Source organism: Necator americanus, chromosome V (genome assembly GCF_031761385.1).
Source record: "Necator americanus strain Aroian chromosome V, whole genome shotgun sequence".
Lineage (NCBI taxonomy): Eukaryota > Metazoa > Nematoda > Chromadorea > Rhabditida > Ancylostomatidae > Necator > Necator americanus.
In genome coordinates this window covers 36,146,203-36,159,842 of record NC_087375.1, presented here as the reverse complement: position 1 = coordinate 36,159,842, position 13,640 = coordinate 36,146,203, and the positions used below count along the sequence as shown (strand labels likewise).

The following is a 13,640-nucleotide window of genomic DNA, read 5'->3' as shown; positions in this document are numbered from 1 at the left end:
CAATAAATTTATTTAACAACCTCGTGTACAGCTCATCAATCTCGATACTATATCCTCCTTCTCGCAAATGTACCAATATCCGTTTCTATGTCATCATAAAGCGACGGAAATCAGCAAAATTACTGACATTCTTGAGAGTTTAGGCTGAAACCTTTCAGGCTGATCTTGAACTTTTTCCCCTTGAAAACTGTAGATTTCCATAATTCCTAGGTATAATGTATGTCAGACTATAATCGTGAAACTTTAATTTTGTCTTACCCAGGTCCACGCAACAGTGTCAAAATTTTGTTTCCTATTTCCTAATAACAAAAAGGCACTAGTACTTACTACTTATCCATACACTGCGCCACAGGATCAAAAATATGAACGGTTTGTTGTCGGATACTACAAAACTGCCAAAGGCACGTTCTGGAATACGATTCCTGAAACATGGACTCACATTCTATTCATTCACCTCTTCTGCAGCCTGATCTGTCAGGATCTTGAAGGATCTAGATCGGAGAACTCAGTGAGTATTACTGTTTAGTATCACGGGATAGTAGATTATGGAGAGGGGTGTGATTCCGCCCGTTTCTTCCTAATTGCCGTAAAAAACGGCCCGGAAGATGCGGCGCCGCACAGGAGTGGCGCGCTCCAATCGAACTCCTTGTAGAAAATAGTGCGCTGGAAATTCTCCAGATTCGTGAGGTGATGCCTTTAAACGAAGCCGAATTGAAATGAGCGCGGCGGCGCCTCCTTAGCGGATTGACCAACGCCATACACTTTTATCCTAAAATCACCTTGCTACACTACAATATGTCGACCTTTTCACAATGAGAAAATAATGCTACCAAGACGACAAAATAGTGCTGGCAAACTACATTTTCAAAGAAAATATCGATCTACGCTTTTGACATTTCTCCTATGTTTACACTGTTAACTTTTTCCGTTCTGCTACGGATGATAAGCACGCGCTGCGTTCATTTTTCTAGTATATTTACTCACTTACTCTCAAGCATTTTTGAATAAGCCTTCCCTGTTTGGTATCCTCCATTATAAACCATTATAAACCTAAAACGGGCTAGTGTTGACCTGAAGCGGTTCCCCACATCTTCGCCATGGCTTGTTGTTTTTGAACAATTCTAGCTCTGCCAAACCTTTCCGATCTACAGCACTCAAAGAATGTATCCATTTGCCATTGTTCAATATCCTGCGATACTTGGCGTCTCGCGTGAACGCGCGTCGACACCGGATGACTCGAGTACCTCGGGTCAACTATCTTCGGCAGTTTAGCCTAACGTAAGGGTGAGTTGTTACCAGAGATTCCACGCTCCTTCTAGGTATTTGACCTAACTGGATTGGGTTTTGGCAGTGTGCTGGACAACATCACTTTTTCTGCAATATCTTAACTAACTAACGAAAAGCGTGACTTCTGCCAAGTAACTGTGAAAGTTATGTAAATCGTACGTGCTCAAAACGTACGATTTATATGACTTTCACAGTTACTTGGCAGTTAAACGTGCGACTGCACTTATTACTATTATTATTACAGATCAACCAGACTTGCAAACTCTTCTGACTAGTTTCATTGATACAAAACATTTGTTGATGCTAAGATAAGAGAAAAACAAAGTACATATGCAGGTGGCGTTACCTCTTTTGTTCTCTGATGACTATCTTTTTTGGCATGAACTGCACTCTAGTCACATTCACATGCGCTTAGACTGTATCACGTGCCAAATTAGATAATAAAAAAGACAGTTCTCTCACCTCATCGCCTTAACCTGCCGAAGAAATATCCAAACTGCAAGTAGAAAATGTTCTCTATCCTAAGAAAAAAAAAACCAAAAAGATCATCTCGAACTCGTTTCCTCCTCGTTTTTCCACCTTACGTTTTCGTTACCTCCATAAAGGAACATGAAAAATTCAGGAAATGCAACAAAAAAAAAAACAGAGACATTTCGCAGACACTTCTGTAAGTGTGGTATTGTGAGGGGTTTTCTTGCTCGCCAAAGATACGGATAGATTTATCTTATCCGTATTGCCACGCGGTCTAGTTGTCGACCAAGACTGAAGGATACACTTTATTTACAGTAAAGGTGTATACAGTATTGCCAGTACCAGATCACTGCTTGTTGGTATTGTTTATTGAAGCTGTGCGGGTATTGCGATGCTTGTTATCTTGTTGGCCGTCGAATGAGAAGGGCGCTTTTGTGGGACGGTCACGGTTGTGGGACATCCTTTTATACTCAGGCGAACGATATGGTTGCGTCGGCGAATGTAAGCATCAAGCGTTTCATGCGTTTTTCTACCCGTATTATTGATCTTTCATATCGCAGCTATAGTAAGCAAGAATCACCTCATGGAGATGATGTTGCAGAAGAAAAAATTCGACGGAAAAACTTACGCACCCCAAAGAACTGAAAAGAACCCAGTGCAGTTTATTTAAGCAGTAAGAGGAAGAAGGTATTTGAATTATATTCAGGTTCAGAAACACTCTTTCAGCTTGCAAATGTCCTACTTGCTCTGAGAAAAAATCCGTTCATTCACATTTCTAATTTATCTAGTGACTTGAAAATTTACTTTCACCCACCATTAAACACCGCAACGGGAGCGCAAACAGACTGAGCACTGTCATATAAAAACAAGATGTCCTAAATGTTTGCGAAACGTGTTCAACCTCAGCCTATTACTCGGCACGTTTTTTTTCTCAGAACTCGCAAACGATATCTTTTCTGTAAACACAAATATTTGAAAGCATCACCCCACAAATCTGGCGTGGTATGGGTTTTCGTTGGAGTATACCTGCATCGGGTCGTAGACTATACATACATTGGTGGTTTCGCTCATTTCTCCCTGCATCACTGTAAACAGACAGCTCCGGAATGCTGTTTCTTACGACGTCCACTATTGCGATGCGCCACCCTTGCGCCCAGCCCCTCCTGCGATTTGACGAATGAAATGAATTTTGTTGGCATAACAAGGAAACATAAATATACTTCCCAATGTCGAGGTTTCAAGAAGGGAGGGCTTGGAGATTACTATTATTATTTCAAGAACACTAGGTTTTTGAGCCAAACCCCGTAGCAGCGAACCTCAAATGTGAGCTGATGCGAGATCGTGGATATGACCACCTCCAGCTCCTAGCGCTGCGTTGTTTTCCAATATGGCAGGGAAGATGATACTTGGTGTGGACGGGTTAAACCTGCAACGCGATCGGTGCAGCTCCATAAGCGGCTGCGCTCAAGCGTTGCGGTGGAACGTAACGGTTAGTTACGTTAGTATCAAGGGAGACCCTTGCTAGCACTACTCCCCGCTGTAGTTCACGGATAGTAGAACCTTGGACGCAACCGCCAGCTTCATCGCACCGAGAATGTAGTCATAAGAAAAATACTACTAGGAACCGCCAGATCTTTATTCTGACTTTGACATAATTGCTCCCAACCTTGTTGCACCGTAAATCAATGTTTTCGACTGTGGCGTTACTTGTTTATTTCAAATCTGGCAAAACGAAGCTGACCGAAACAAGAATTTAACAAACTTGCGTGCACTACCTAAGTTGAAAGCCGAACTAAGATGGCTGCTCACAACTCCTGAATTTTTCACTTTTTTCTCCATTCTAACTGATCTCACTACCGATGAAGATGTTCAAGAACTGCAGACGGCAAAGATGGTCGAGAAAAAGGCAAACAAAATGTACCACGGTTCTCTTAGATACGATTCTGAAAAGTTTTCAAAATTATCACTGTAAAATATTGCACGGAATCCCGAGATTTCTTACTAGCAGCTTCGTAGAATTACCCGGATGTCAATATATTTTTTCAGCTCCTGTCAAACAAAACAACATTCGATTTCAGTCGAAGTCGCATGCAAATTTTCAACACCGCAATTGTACACTGTACTCTCTTCCTGCCTATGTATTTTATAGCTCTTTTTAACGAAAATAATCAAGAATTCCTAATGGTTTCTAAGCAAATTTCTTTTGATTTCTTTTGTTGTCAGTTCTAGTGAAAGTCACTCTCTGGAACTGGTTGATTCAAGAAGGGAATCAGGAACGTGACGTGTCGCAAACGAAACTTCTAGATAAGAAATGTGATTTGATCTGTCAATGGTGAACGTCCCCTTGCCCAAAAAGAAAAAGAGATTATAAAACGATTTGACAGACTACAAAACGGAACAAAAGAAGACCGCAACGATCTCATTTGAAAATGCGGCCGTTCTTCTTACTACTATTCACTTTTAGCGCCGTTACATCCTATAAAATACTCGTCTATTCGGGTCCACTTGGTTTTTCACACGTACAGTTCATGGGACGTATCGCTGACCTTCTTCATGAGGCTGGACACGATGTGGTAGGATACTATGGATAAAATACTTTGATGAGGATCCAACTGGCATGCGCGAAAGTTTTGGCCTCGGAAGAAGCCAGGAGCGGGTCTCACCAAGAATCGTGCGTCTCTGTAGATCCCACTTCATGACCCTTCCAGAAACTAGCCGGTGAACCTACTCTTTTACAAGAGTAACAAAATGAATGTCGTGCTTATTTCTGTGATTTCTTGCGATGAGATTTTCAGCCGAGGACCCTCCAGGCCTATCAGGAATTTTCGTGCATGTCATTTCATTGTCATTTGCCAAGTAATTTATGCAAAATTAACTCAATCTGTTATTTGCAGACCGTACTGCATCAGGTTTCAAACGATAAACATACGATGACATTTCCCAAAAAGGCAAAACAGGTGAATAACACGGATTTTTTCTCATTGTTACACAAATAAACCAAGAACCCAAGCGTACCAGTAATTTAGTTCTATAACTGCTTCAGCGGAGATGAAAAAAATGAGCAAATTCACGAAAAAAAATGAATGAGGTGTTTGTTGCCTACTTACTACAGGAAATCGATACGTAGGCAAGACAAAAGATAAAGCTTAGGCTTCAATTTTATCCCGTATCCTATTTTAGCTCGTATGCCAATATTGAGAACAACAGCTTTCTTGAAATTCATCCATTTTATCAGCAATTTTTCAAAGACATACAAAAATAACCACGAGATGAAAAAGATAACACTGGGAAGAGTTAGGAAGAAAGCTGATAAGGATTAGCAGTGTAGACAGTGCGGTACAAAAATATGTTATGGCTCTTATTTCTATCCACAAAATACTATGGCTAACTTAACTCACCATCATATATTCATTTCTGTCAAAAAAAAACGAAGTTTAAGTGATACAGAACCAACAGCTAAAACGTAGAATTAGGGCAGTAGATTGCGGAACCCTGCGTCTTCTGGATCCGCTCATTCTCCTCTAATCGTCGTAAAAAAAACGGTGTGGAAGACACGCGTGCACCCGCACGCGTTCGCGAGCGAGTGGTCGAGAATTAATTATGCCCCCTCACCAGCCTATTCAAGTAAAACCAATGATTAGGCTGCTGAGGGAACGGTATATGTATAAAAGTGTGGCGTTCTAACGTCCCACGTAGAAATTAAGGCGATTTCTATGTCGCTTTTTTACGACGATTAAAGGCATCATCGCACGAATCTGGGGTGGTGTGGGGTCTTAGGTAGGTTATGCCTATACGGGATCGTAGATTATGGGGAGGAGGGTGATTCCGTTCATTTTTTTCCTAATTCCCGTAAAAAAAACGGGCTGGAACATGCGGCTTCAAGCGTTCAGGGCGCTATTTTCTACAACGAGTTCGATTGGAGCGCGCCAGCCTTGCGTACGCGCCGCATCTACCGGGCCGTTTCTTACAGCAATTAGGAAGAAATGGACGGAATCACCCTCCTCTCCATAATCTACGACCCCGTATAGGCATAACCCACCTGAAACCAGCACCACCCCAGATTCGTGGGGTGATGCCTTCAAGGAAAGATGAGCGGAGCCGCGTTGGTTTCTACGACCTACTTCCCACTCTCTTCTCTTCTATTGTTTCCGCACTACATCAAAATCGTGATACGCTGCCTTTAATGCAGGAAAACAATCAGTCTCCGCTCAATAGAACAAATTACGGTGCTGCCTCTTTGAGGTTACAAGAAAAAAACGATAGTAGTGAATCTGCGAGCACAGCCGAATTCTGTCTCCAGCGAAAAAAATTTTAGATTTTGCTCGACCTTCCCCAAGAAATGAGAGTCAAATTGAATCCGGAGAGATACAATACTTGGGTGAGCACTGGATCGATGCTTCATCAACTGCAGTTTATCAGAACGTTCGTCAACACCCAAGTGGAAGCATGTGACAGTAAGTCATGCACAGAAAGAAACGTTCGGAGAAATTTTCAATGCTACATACTCTCCCTTAGTAAACAGGATTGGTAGCGCGATGGTCAGATGTTCCTCTGAGACTATAACTCCATATCTTGAAACCGCTCTAGGCCAACGAAGCCATTCATCCTCCAGGGCCGATCACTTGCCCTGTCCGTGAGGATAAAAACATTGATCTGATGCACTAGCTGGCATTCGCAATTCATTGGTCAGGTCCCACACGCGCTCATAAACCTCGAACTACTCTTAATTAACGGCGAACTCGCCTACCTATTCTAAAGGGTTTAATTTCGCACATTATTCTTTATCCTCTAGTAGATAGGATTCATCAACTTCACAGCGAAAACTCGGAACACTCCCAGAAATCAGAGAGATCTGGAGCACTTGAAGTCATACTTTTTTCAACGGGGCAACTTTTTACAACCATAGAGATAAGGGAATAAAATCTCATAACGTAGATATCATTGTTCGTGTGGGCGTAAAGAGTTACCTGACACATCGATACCTAAAAAAAGCTGATACTTTAGCTGCTCCTGATGCTTCTGACTCATGGATGTGAAGACGTTTTTGCGTGACTTCACTGTGATACTTGCAAACTACGTCCCAAAAATAAAAGGGAAGTAGCAAATCCAAAAATTCCCAAATGTGCTGCCTTCAATGCAGTTTGATTTAGATTTATACTTCTATTTGTCGTAGAGAATAAGTTTGTAGTGAGCTCACAGAAATCTTAAACTACCGGATTTCCTGTTCTATGAAAGAGAGCGTAGTATTTCAGTGCTTCTTGGCGATAATCGTACCATAGAGGCTTTGAGGAAAGAACATTTTGACGCCGGAATTACTGAAATGATTGTAACGTGCGGATTTGGATTATTTGACGTAAGTTCGTTCCATTTTTTTTCTAAGACCTCTATAAAGCGAAATTTTATTTTTCTATTTACCATTCACTTACAGTCTTGTCATGATCGCTTCACGCTTCCCTAAAATAAGACAGGAAAAAAGAGAAAAGAAATAAGGTAGTGAGGGAGATATTTTTCCCACAATGATTACCTCAAAAAAAAACCTATATTTCTATGCATATGAAGTGGAAAACACGTATCCTTAATAATTATGAAAATCCTGGAAATGACAGTGTTGAATCATGAAAATCCTGAAAAATGCAGTTTTGTTGTACGCCCTCAGACTATACAAATTATTCAAAGAAAAAGATTGCTGCCTTATTTGGCATGCATATTTGTGCTCACACGGACACTTTTACGCAAGTAGCGACCACTGGAAAATCTATTCAAAAAAGGACTTCTGGTTCTTGAAAAAATGTGTACTTGAATACAAAAAATAATCCTGCTATTGATAGCGTTTCTGTAGGAACAAAATGACTTCCTCATTTCTTCGGGAGAATTCTTCAGCACAGTTGCATAACGATCGAGAATGCTGTGTTCCTAATAGCAGAGAAATTGAAGGTTTGATTTAGCTAGTATCAGAACTAAACCAATACGTTGAGTTTAACATGATGGGGGACCCTGTGATAGGCCCTTATTAAAGGCATCACCCCACGAATCTGAGGAGGTTCGGATTTCAGGTGGAGTATTCGTATACGGGATAGTAGATTATGGAGAGGGATTCCGTCCATTTCTTTCTAATTGCCATAAGAAACGGCGGCGCATGCACAAAGCTGGTGCGCTCCAATCGAAATCGTTGTAGGAAATAGCGCCCCGGATCGCTCGAAGACCAACCTTCCGGGCCGTTTTTTACTGCAATTAGGAAGAAATGGACGGAATCACCCCCGATAATGTAGTGTAGTAGATAATAACGATAATGTAGAAGGAATAACTTTGAGAAAAACTAGAGGGTATGACTTATAATGGAGGATACCAAACAGTTAAGGCTTATTCAAAAATGCTTGAGAGTGAGCTAAATATACTAGAAAAATGAACGCAGCGCGTGCTTATCATCCGTAGCAGAACGGAAAAAGTTAACAGTGTAAACATAGGAGAAATGTCAAAAGCGTAGATCTTGATATTTTCTTTGAAAACGTAGTTTGCCAGCACTATTTTGTCATCTTGGCAGCATTATTTTCTCATTGTGAAAAGGTCGACATATTGTAGTGTAGCAAGGTGATTTTAGGATAAAAGTGCATGAAGTTGGTCAATCCGCTAAGGATGCGCCGCCGCACTCATTCCAATTCGGCTTCGATTAAAGGCATCACCCCACGAATCTGGAGTGGTACGGATTTCCGGCGCACTAATTTCTACAAGGAATTCGATTGGAGCGCGCCAGCCCTGTGCGGGGCCGCATCTTTCGGGCTGTTTTTTACGGCAATTAGGAAGAAACGGACGGAATCACACCCCTCTCCATAATCTACTATTCCGTATACGAATACTCCACCTGAAATCCGTACCACCTCAGATTCGTGGGGTGATGCCTTCAAAGGCAGCCTATCACCAAAATTACGAGTATGCTTCCAGGAGGTGCGTAAAAACATGCTGCCATTGTGCACGCCCCGCACCCAGTAGCGAGCGGTCAAAAATCAATGAGGTCTCTTCAACAGCTTATTCAGGTGGAACCAATGAATAAGCTGCTAAGGAAAGCGGAGCGCTTACAAGAGTGGCGCGTTCAGACCTACCTTGTGGGAACACACGTTTCCCACGTCGTTTTTCAAGACGATTAGGGAGAAATGAACGTGGCTACCCTCTTTCTCGTATTCTGCAACTCGAGCTCTATGTTTGTCCACGGAGATCTAATATTTTTGATGAATTAGTTCGTAAACTTTGTAAGAAAGCTATTTCCGTCCTTCTGAATAGCACGATCCTATATAACAGCTAACCAAAGTTGAATTGTGCAAAAATGAATATAAACACGAAATAACCTATAGTACGTTGACTTAACTTCGGTTAACCAACTCAGGACTATTTCGATTAGAAAGCAAAGAAGTCCACTGCGATTTCATTAAAAGCTAAACAAAAAGGCAAATAAAAGGACATATAAGATTCTTCATTTCACAGCATGCTACGAATTAAATACTTTTTCTTTTAAGAAAAATTAAAAAAAAAGAAAAATGCACTAGGAAAGGTAAATTTCATCCTACAAGTTAACCACACTTAATTCGCAGACCACCTGAATCAGTATACGTTATTTATAAGATGTTAATATTTATGTATTAACTACATTCAACTATTATTTATGTATTATTTATTTATGCTTATTTATCTGCGCGCATTTGACATCAGTATCGCCAATCCTTTACCAAAGAGAACAATCATGGTTCCAGATGATTGGAGTGGATCATATAATTTGTGCGTCAGCAGTAGGAATTTCGGATGCAGGTGAAGATTTTTTCGACGTGCCTGGACTCAGTAGCTTCAAACCATGTGAGTGATTTTCGTTTTGCTGTTTCAGACTTCTCAATGATAGAAAAAAGAATCGCTAGTAACTCTCGAAGTTATTCGGTAAAGAATAACTCACGTTCGTTTAAGGGCAGAAATGAATGAATTAATTTTAATAAAGGGCGTATCCCATCAAGAAGTCAGAACTAATTTAATGCCTTTAACGTTCAGCGTTCCTCACAAAATTCAGCGATAAAATGAACTTTATGGAGCGAACAATCAACTTCATCTCAAGTTTCGTCTCGAAAAACGTTATAAAATATATGTATGGCGAATACGAGGTATTTTTTCTACAAATAAACAAGAAACATGAATTCGAAATAAAGCTATAGATTATGTGGCAACGTCATGGAGTGGATAGAAAAATGGAGGATTATCGATCAAAAATCAATTATGTTCTATCGAATTCGGACGAATTCATGGAAATTCCCAGCCCAACAACTGCTAAGATCGTTCACGTAGGCGGCATTACAATTGCTGAGAAATCAGAATTGCCACAGGTGATTATTCCACTTCTAGAAGCTGTAAGTTACGTTCTCAACATTAAGCACGATCTAGTTTAGAAATTTCGAAGTTTGATGGAGAGAAAAGACAGAACAGGTGTCGTCTACATATCGTTCGGATCCCTGGTACCAACAAAACAGGTGCTTAAATATTTCCAAATTTGAAGGTTAAGAAAAAGAATACAATTAAAAGAGTGTGTTCCTCAACATCATAGTGAACCCTAACGACCATGTGGATGTGATTTTCGAAGCTCCATGGTGAATTATGGACAATGGCTATTTTCCAGATGCCGAACTACTTTCGCGAGACGATATTCCATGTAGCAAGTTCGTTCCCACAAATAACTTTCCTATGGAAGATGGATGCCGATGATACGCCTCCCGAAATTCCGAATTTACACACCTTCTCATGGTTGCCACAACAAGCGTTGCTAGGTTAGATCCAGTGTTTCTTAATAGAGGGATTCGTGGAAATTTCCTGAATATTTCCGAAGTAAGAGGTAGTGTGCGAGATGCAAGAAGCACGGCGAACCACCCGCTATAAATTCAGGAGTTAGACCCCTTCAAAGAACCTAAAGGGTCAGTTTAAGACAACTACTCACGCATTCTTCCCTGAAAATTGGACCGAATAATAACCTCCAGCAATACTTCCACCGCATTCCACCCTTAAAAAAATCTTCGGCTAGTCGCATCTAGTGCGTCTCGCTTCTAAACCCCAAGCTCATGTTGCGGATCTCCTCCAAGCCTCAATTCTGCTGAGCAGACCAAAGTTGGAGCTGCCTTTTCACCCAAATCTGGTTGAGATATCAGCTCAACCCTGATTGTAAAACTTATCAATAACTCATTCTTTGCAGCACATCCTAATCTTCTGTGTTTTGTTTCGCATGCCGGATTAAATAGTGTGCTAGAACTAACCAGAAGTGGCAAGCCATCAATCCTCGTCCCGGTTTTTGCCGATCAGTTCAGGTAAGCAGACTCATCCAGAGAGTGACGACATTACCCATTAATACTAAACAGCATAGTCAATCGACAAGTCAGCTCGCAAAAATGTAGGCTACAAGTAAAATAAAAGCCATTTTTTTTTCATTTCTGGCACGTCTGATAGCACCTTTCGTTAGAAATACACGTTAAAACTAACTTGCTATGAACAATTTCCAAACCTTCGGTTGTTTGTTTTGCAGGAATGCACGACTCGTGGAAAGGAAAAACACAACAATCGTATTGATGAAGGAAACATTTAACAACAAAACGTTCGAATCTGCCTTACGCCGGATTATCAGCGATGAGAGGTCTGTTAATTTGGGCGACGACGGGCACAGTAGATCATAGTCGGGTCAAAATGACATGGACCGGGGCAGTTGCGTAATTGGTTGCGCTCAAAGCGGCGCGCTGTCGATAGCGGTTGGAATCGAGGTGGGACAATAGCGACATGGTGGAAAAAAAGAAGCAGCAATGAACGGTGGTAGCAGTTGTCCTCACTCGATCCTTATCGCTACGCTCCACCGTACCGCTTCGAGCGCAATCGCTTACGCAACTGCACTGTATTTCACGCCGTTTTAAATCTACTATAAGTTCTACAATCTACAGTGCTTGAATTAAGGGTGGAGCTTCGCTAGCGCCACCCACTGCTGAGTAAAGCTAACGAAGAGTCCCACCTCGTTCCCAGCCGCTAACTCAAGCGCGCCGCCTCCAGCTTAGCCGCTTACGCAAATGCAACGAGCTTCAGAGCCCGTGTCCACTGAAATTTCTTCACTTGGATAAATAAGCTCCAGCGAAGAAAATGCATATTGATTGGATAAAGTGCTAATCAATAAAAATTTGACCGCGGACGAACGCATCACGCAGCGGATCCAATCCACTCGGTTCTCACAATGGAAATATTTTTGCAAGAAACTGCTAGAGACCAAAAGACAAATATATTGGATACGGGCTCAGGTCGTTTCGATCGAACTATACTCTGTATTTTCAGCATTTTTTTTAAATTCCCGATATTTGTTAACGATTGCCAATAAAGGTAATATTCGAAAGTAACGTACCTACGCATTAAACGTTTCCGTAAATTGTTGTTTGAGAGAGCTTAATGTTTATAGCAGAGTCAAAACGGCATGATGCACGGTGCAATTGCGTACACGGCTTTCCTCGAGGTGCTTCGGTTGAGCGTAGCCTAGGAGCGTGGTGAAATCGCCACCAACAGCTGTAGTTTGCGATGGTCCCACTACCTCTGTTCCAACTGCTGCCTCCACCGCGCAGCGCGTCCGCAAATGCATCTGCTTCATGTCATTTTGACCCGACTATATGAAAAACACTTTTAACATTTAACCATCTTTTTACAGTTACGGAATGCGAGCAAAGCGGTTAGCGTCTTTGATGGTAAACAAACCGTTCCCAATAAAGGAAAGAGTGCTATCGACAGTTCAGTTTTCAATTCAACATGGCAAAATCAATAGCCTGGATACTTACGGCAGGAACTTGAACACATTACAGTATTACAGCATTGACGTTGTTGCTTTTTTGGCTACAATTGGTCTTCTTATAATAATCTCTCTCATTAGGTTAGGCATATTTTGCTTGAGAAAAATCCTTAAGAAGAAACAAAAAGAAGAGTAGAAGGGGATTTGTTTGGTTGTCGTAAACTGCGCTCAAGAAAACAATTGTTTGCTTCTTCTTTCACAGTGTGCGTGATGTTTCTCTACGTTGTTTAGATTAGAACGGGTCAAGATCAAGCTTTTATCATATTTCTGTTGTGTGTTTTGCACGTCATTCCTCACTATTCCTTTATTTTATTTTATTTTATTTTGTTCCTGAAGGACCTGAGTAATCGAAATCGACAGAAACAAAATCCTTAAGGAGTAGCAGCGCAGCTAACCAGAATGAAACGCTCATGGTTTACTCCCTACCGGCTCAGCCATTGTTCAACGTTTTCAGTTCAGAAAAAAAAACAGACAAGGTACAAAGAGGTCTGAATTGGCAGAACGCTCAGCTCAGTAGAAGCGACAACGCTCTCGCTCCTTGTGGAGCAGATGTGATGCATCATTGTATAAACGGGTAGTATCACCACTGCTGTGCAGCAAAGTTTGTAGGAATAGGTTAGAACGGCATTTAATCATTACACCTCTGAATGGAAACACATGGTAGCAGGCGAACGTACATAACCCCGGTTAGCATAAAACTATGATAAGGATAAAAACAACAGCTAGCTAAACATCTCATTCGTACCTGGACCTTGTACTCGGGACCGCACAGTCAGCTGGCTGGCCTTCGGAGCTGCTACTTTGGGTCGGCCGGCCGGAACTGTCGAAGACGATGACGGAATAAGAGCAGACGGCTAGCAGTCCATAAATTAAGGCATTTGGAATAAATTACTACAATTAAATTTTTAAATGTTGATATGAATTGTGGAAGACCATAATGTAGGTTACTGGGAGAACAATAACTGTGAAGGAACGAAGAGATTACACTAAATAATAAAGAGTAGTTCAAACGTTCTCGTTTTTAGATGAGACCTTGATTTCCCTAAAGTTT

General features: G+C 41.3%; 1 protein-coding gene across 2 annotated transcripts; it reads left to right on the top strand.

The window, feature by feature from the left end:
* Window positions 1–4,187: 4,187 nt before the first annotated feature.
* Window positions 4,188–13,167, top strand: RB195_016249 (uncharacterized protein; the record flags this gene model as incomplete). Of its 2 annotated transcripts, XM_064207316.1 has the most annotated exons (13): window positions 4,287–4,331; window positions 4,653–4,715; window positions 6,074–6,212; window positions 7,011–7,111; window positions 9,501–9,600; window positions 9,787–9,896; window positions 9,948–10,115; window positions 10,179–10,259; window positions 10,406–10,553; window positions 10,973–11,084; window positions 11,300–11,407; window positions 12,452–12,670; window positions 13,044–13,167. In XM_064207316.1, the coding sequence occupies 13 exons, from the start codon at window positions 4,287–4,289 to the stop codon at window positions 13,165–13,167; spliced, it is 1,518 nt and encodes a 505-aa protein (XP_064063196.1). The 2 variants fall into 2 exon arrangements, with proteins under 2 accessions (XP_064063197.1, XP_064063196.1); XM_064207315.1 differs by lacking the exon at window positions 13,044–13,167 and having other exon boundaries at window positions 4,188–4,331; window positions 12,452–12,725.
* Window positions 13,168–13,640: the final 473 nt, after the last annotated feature.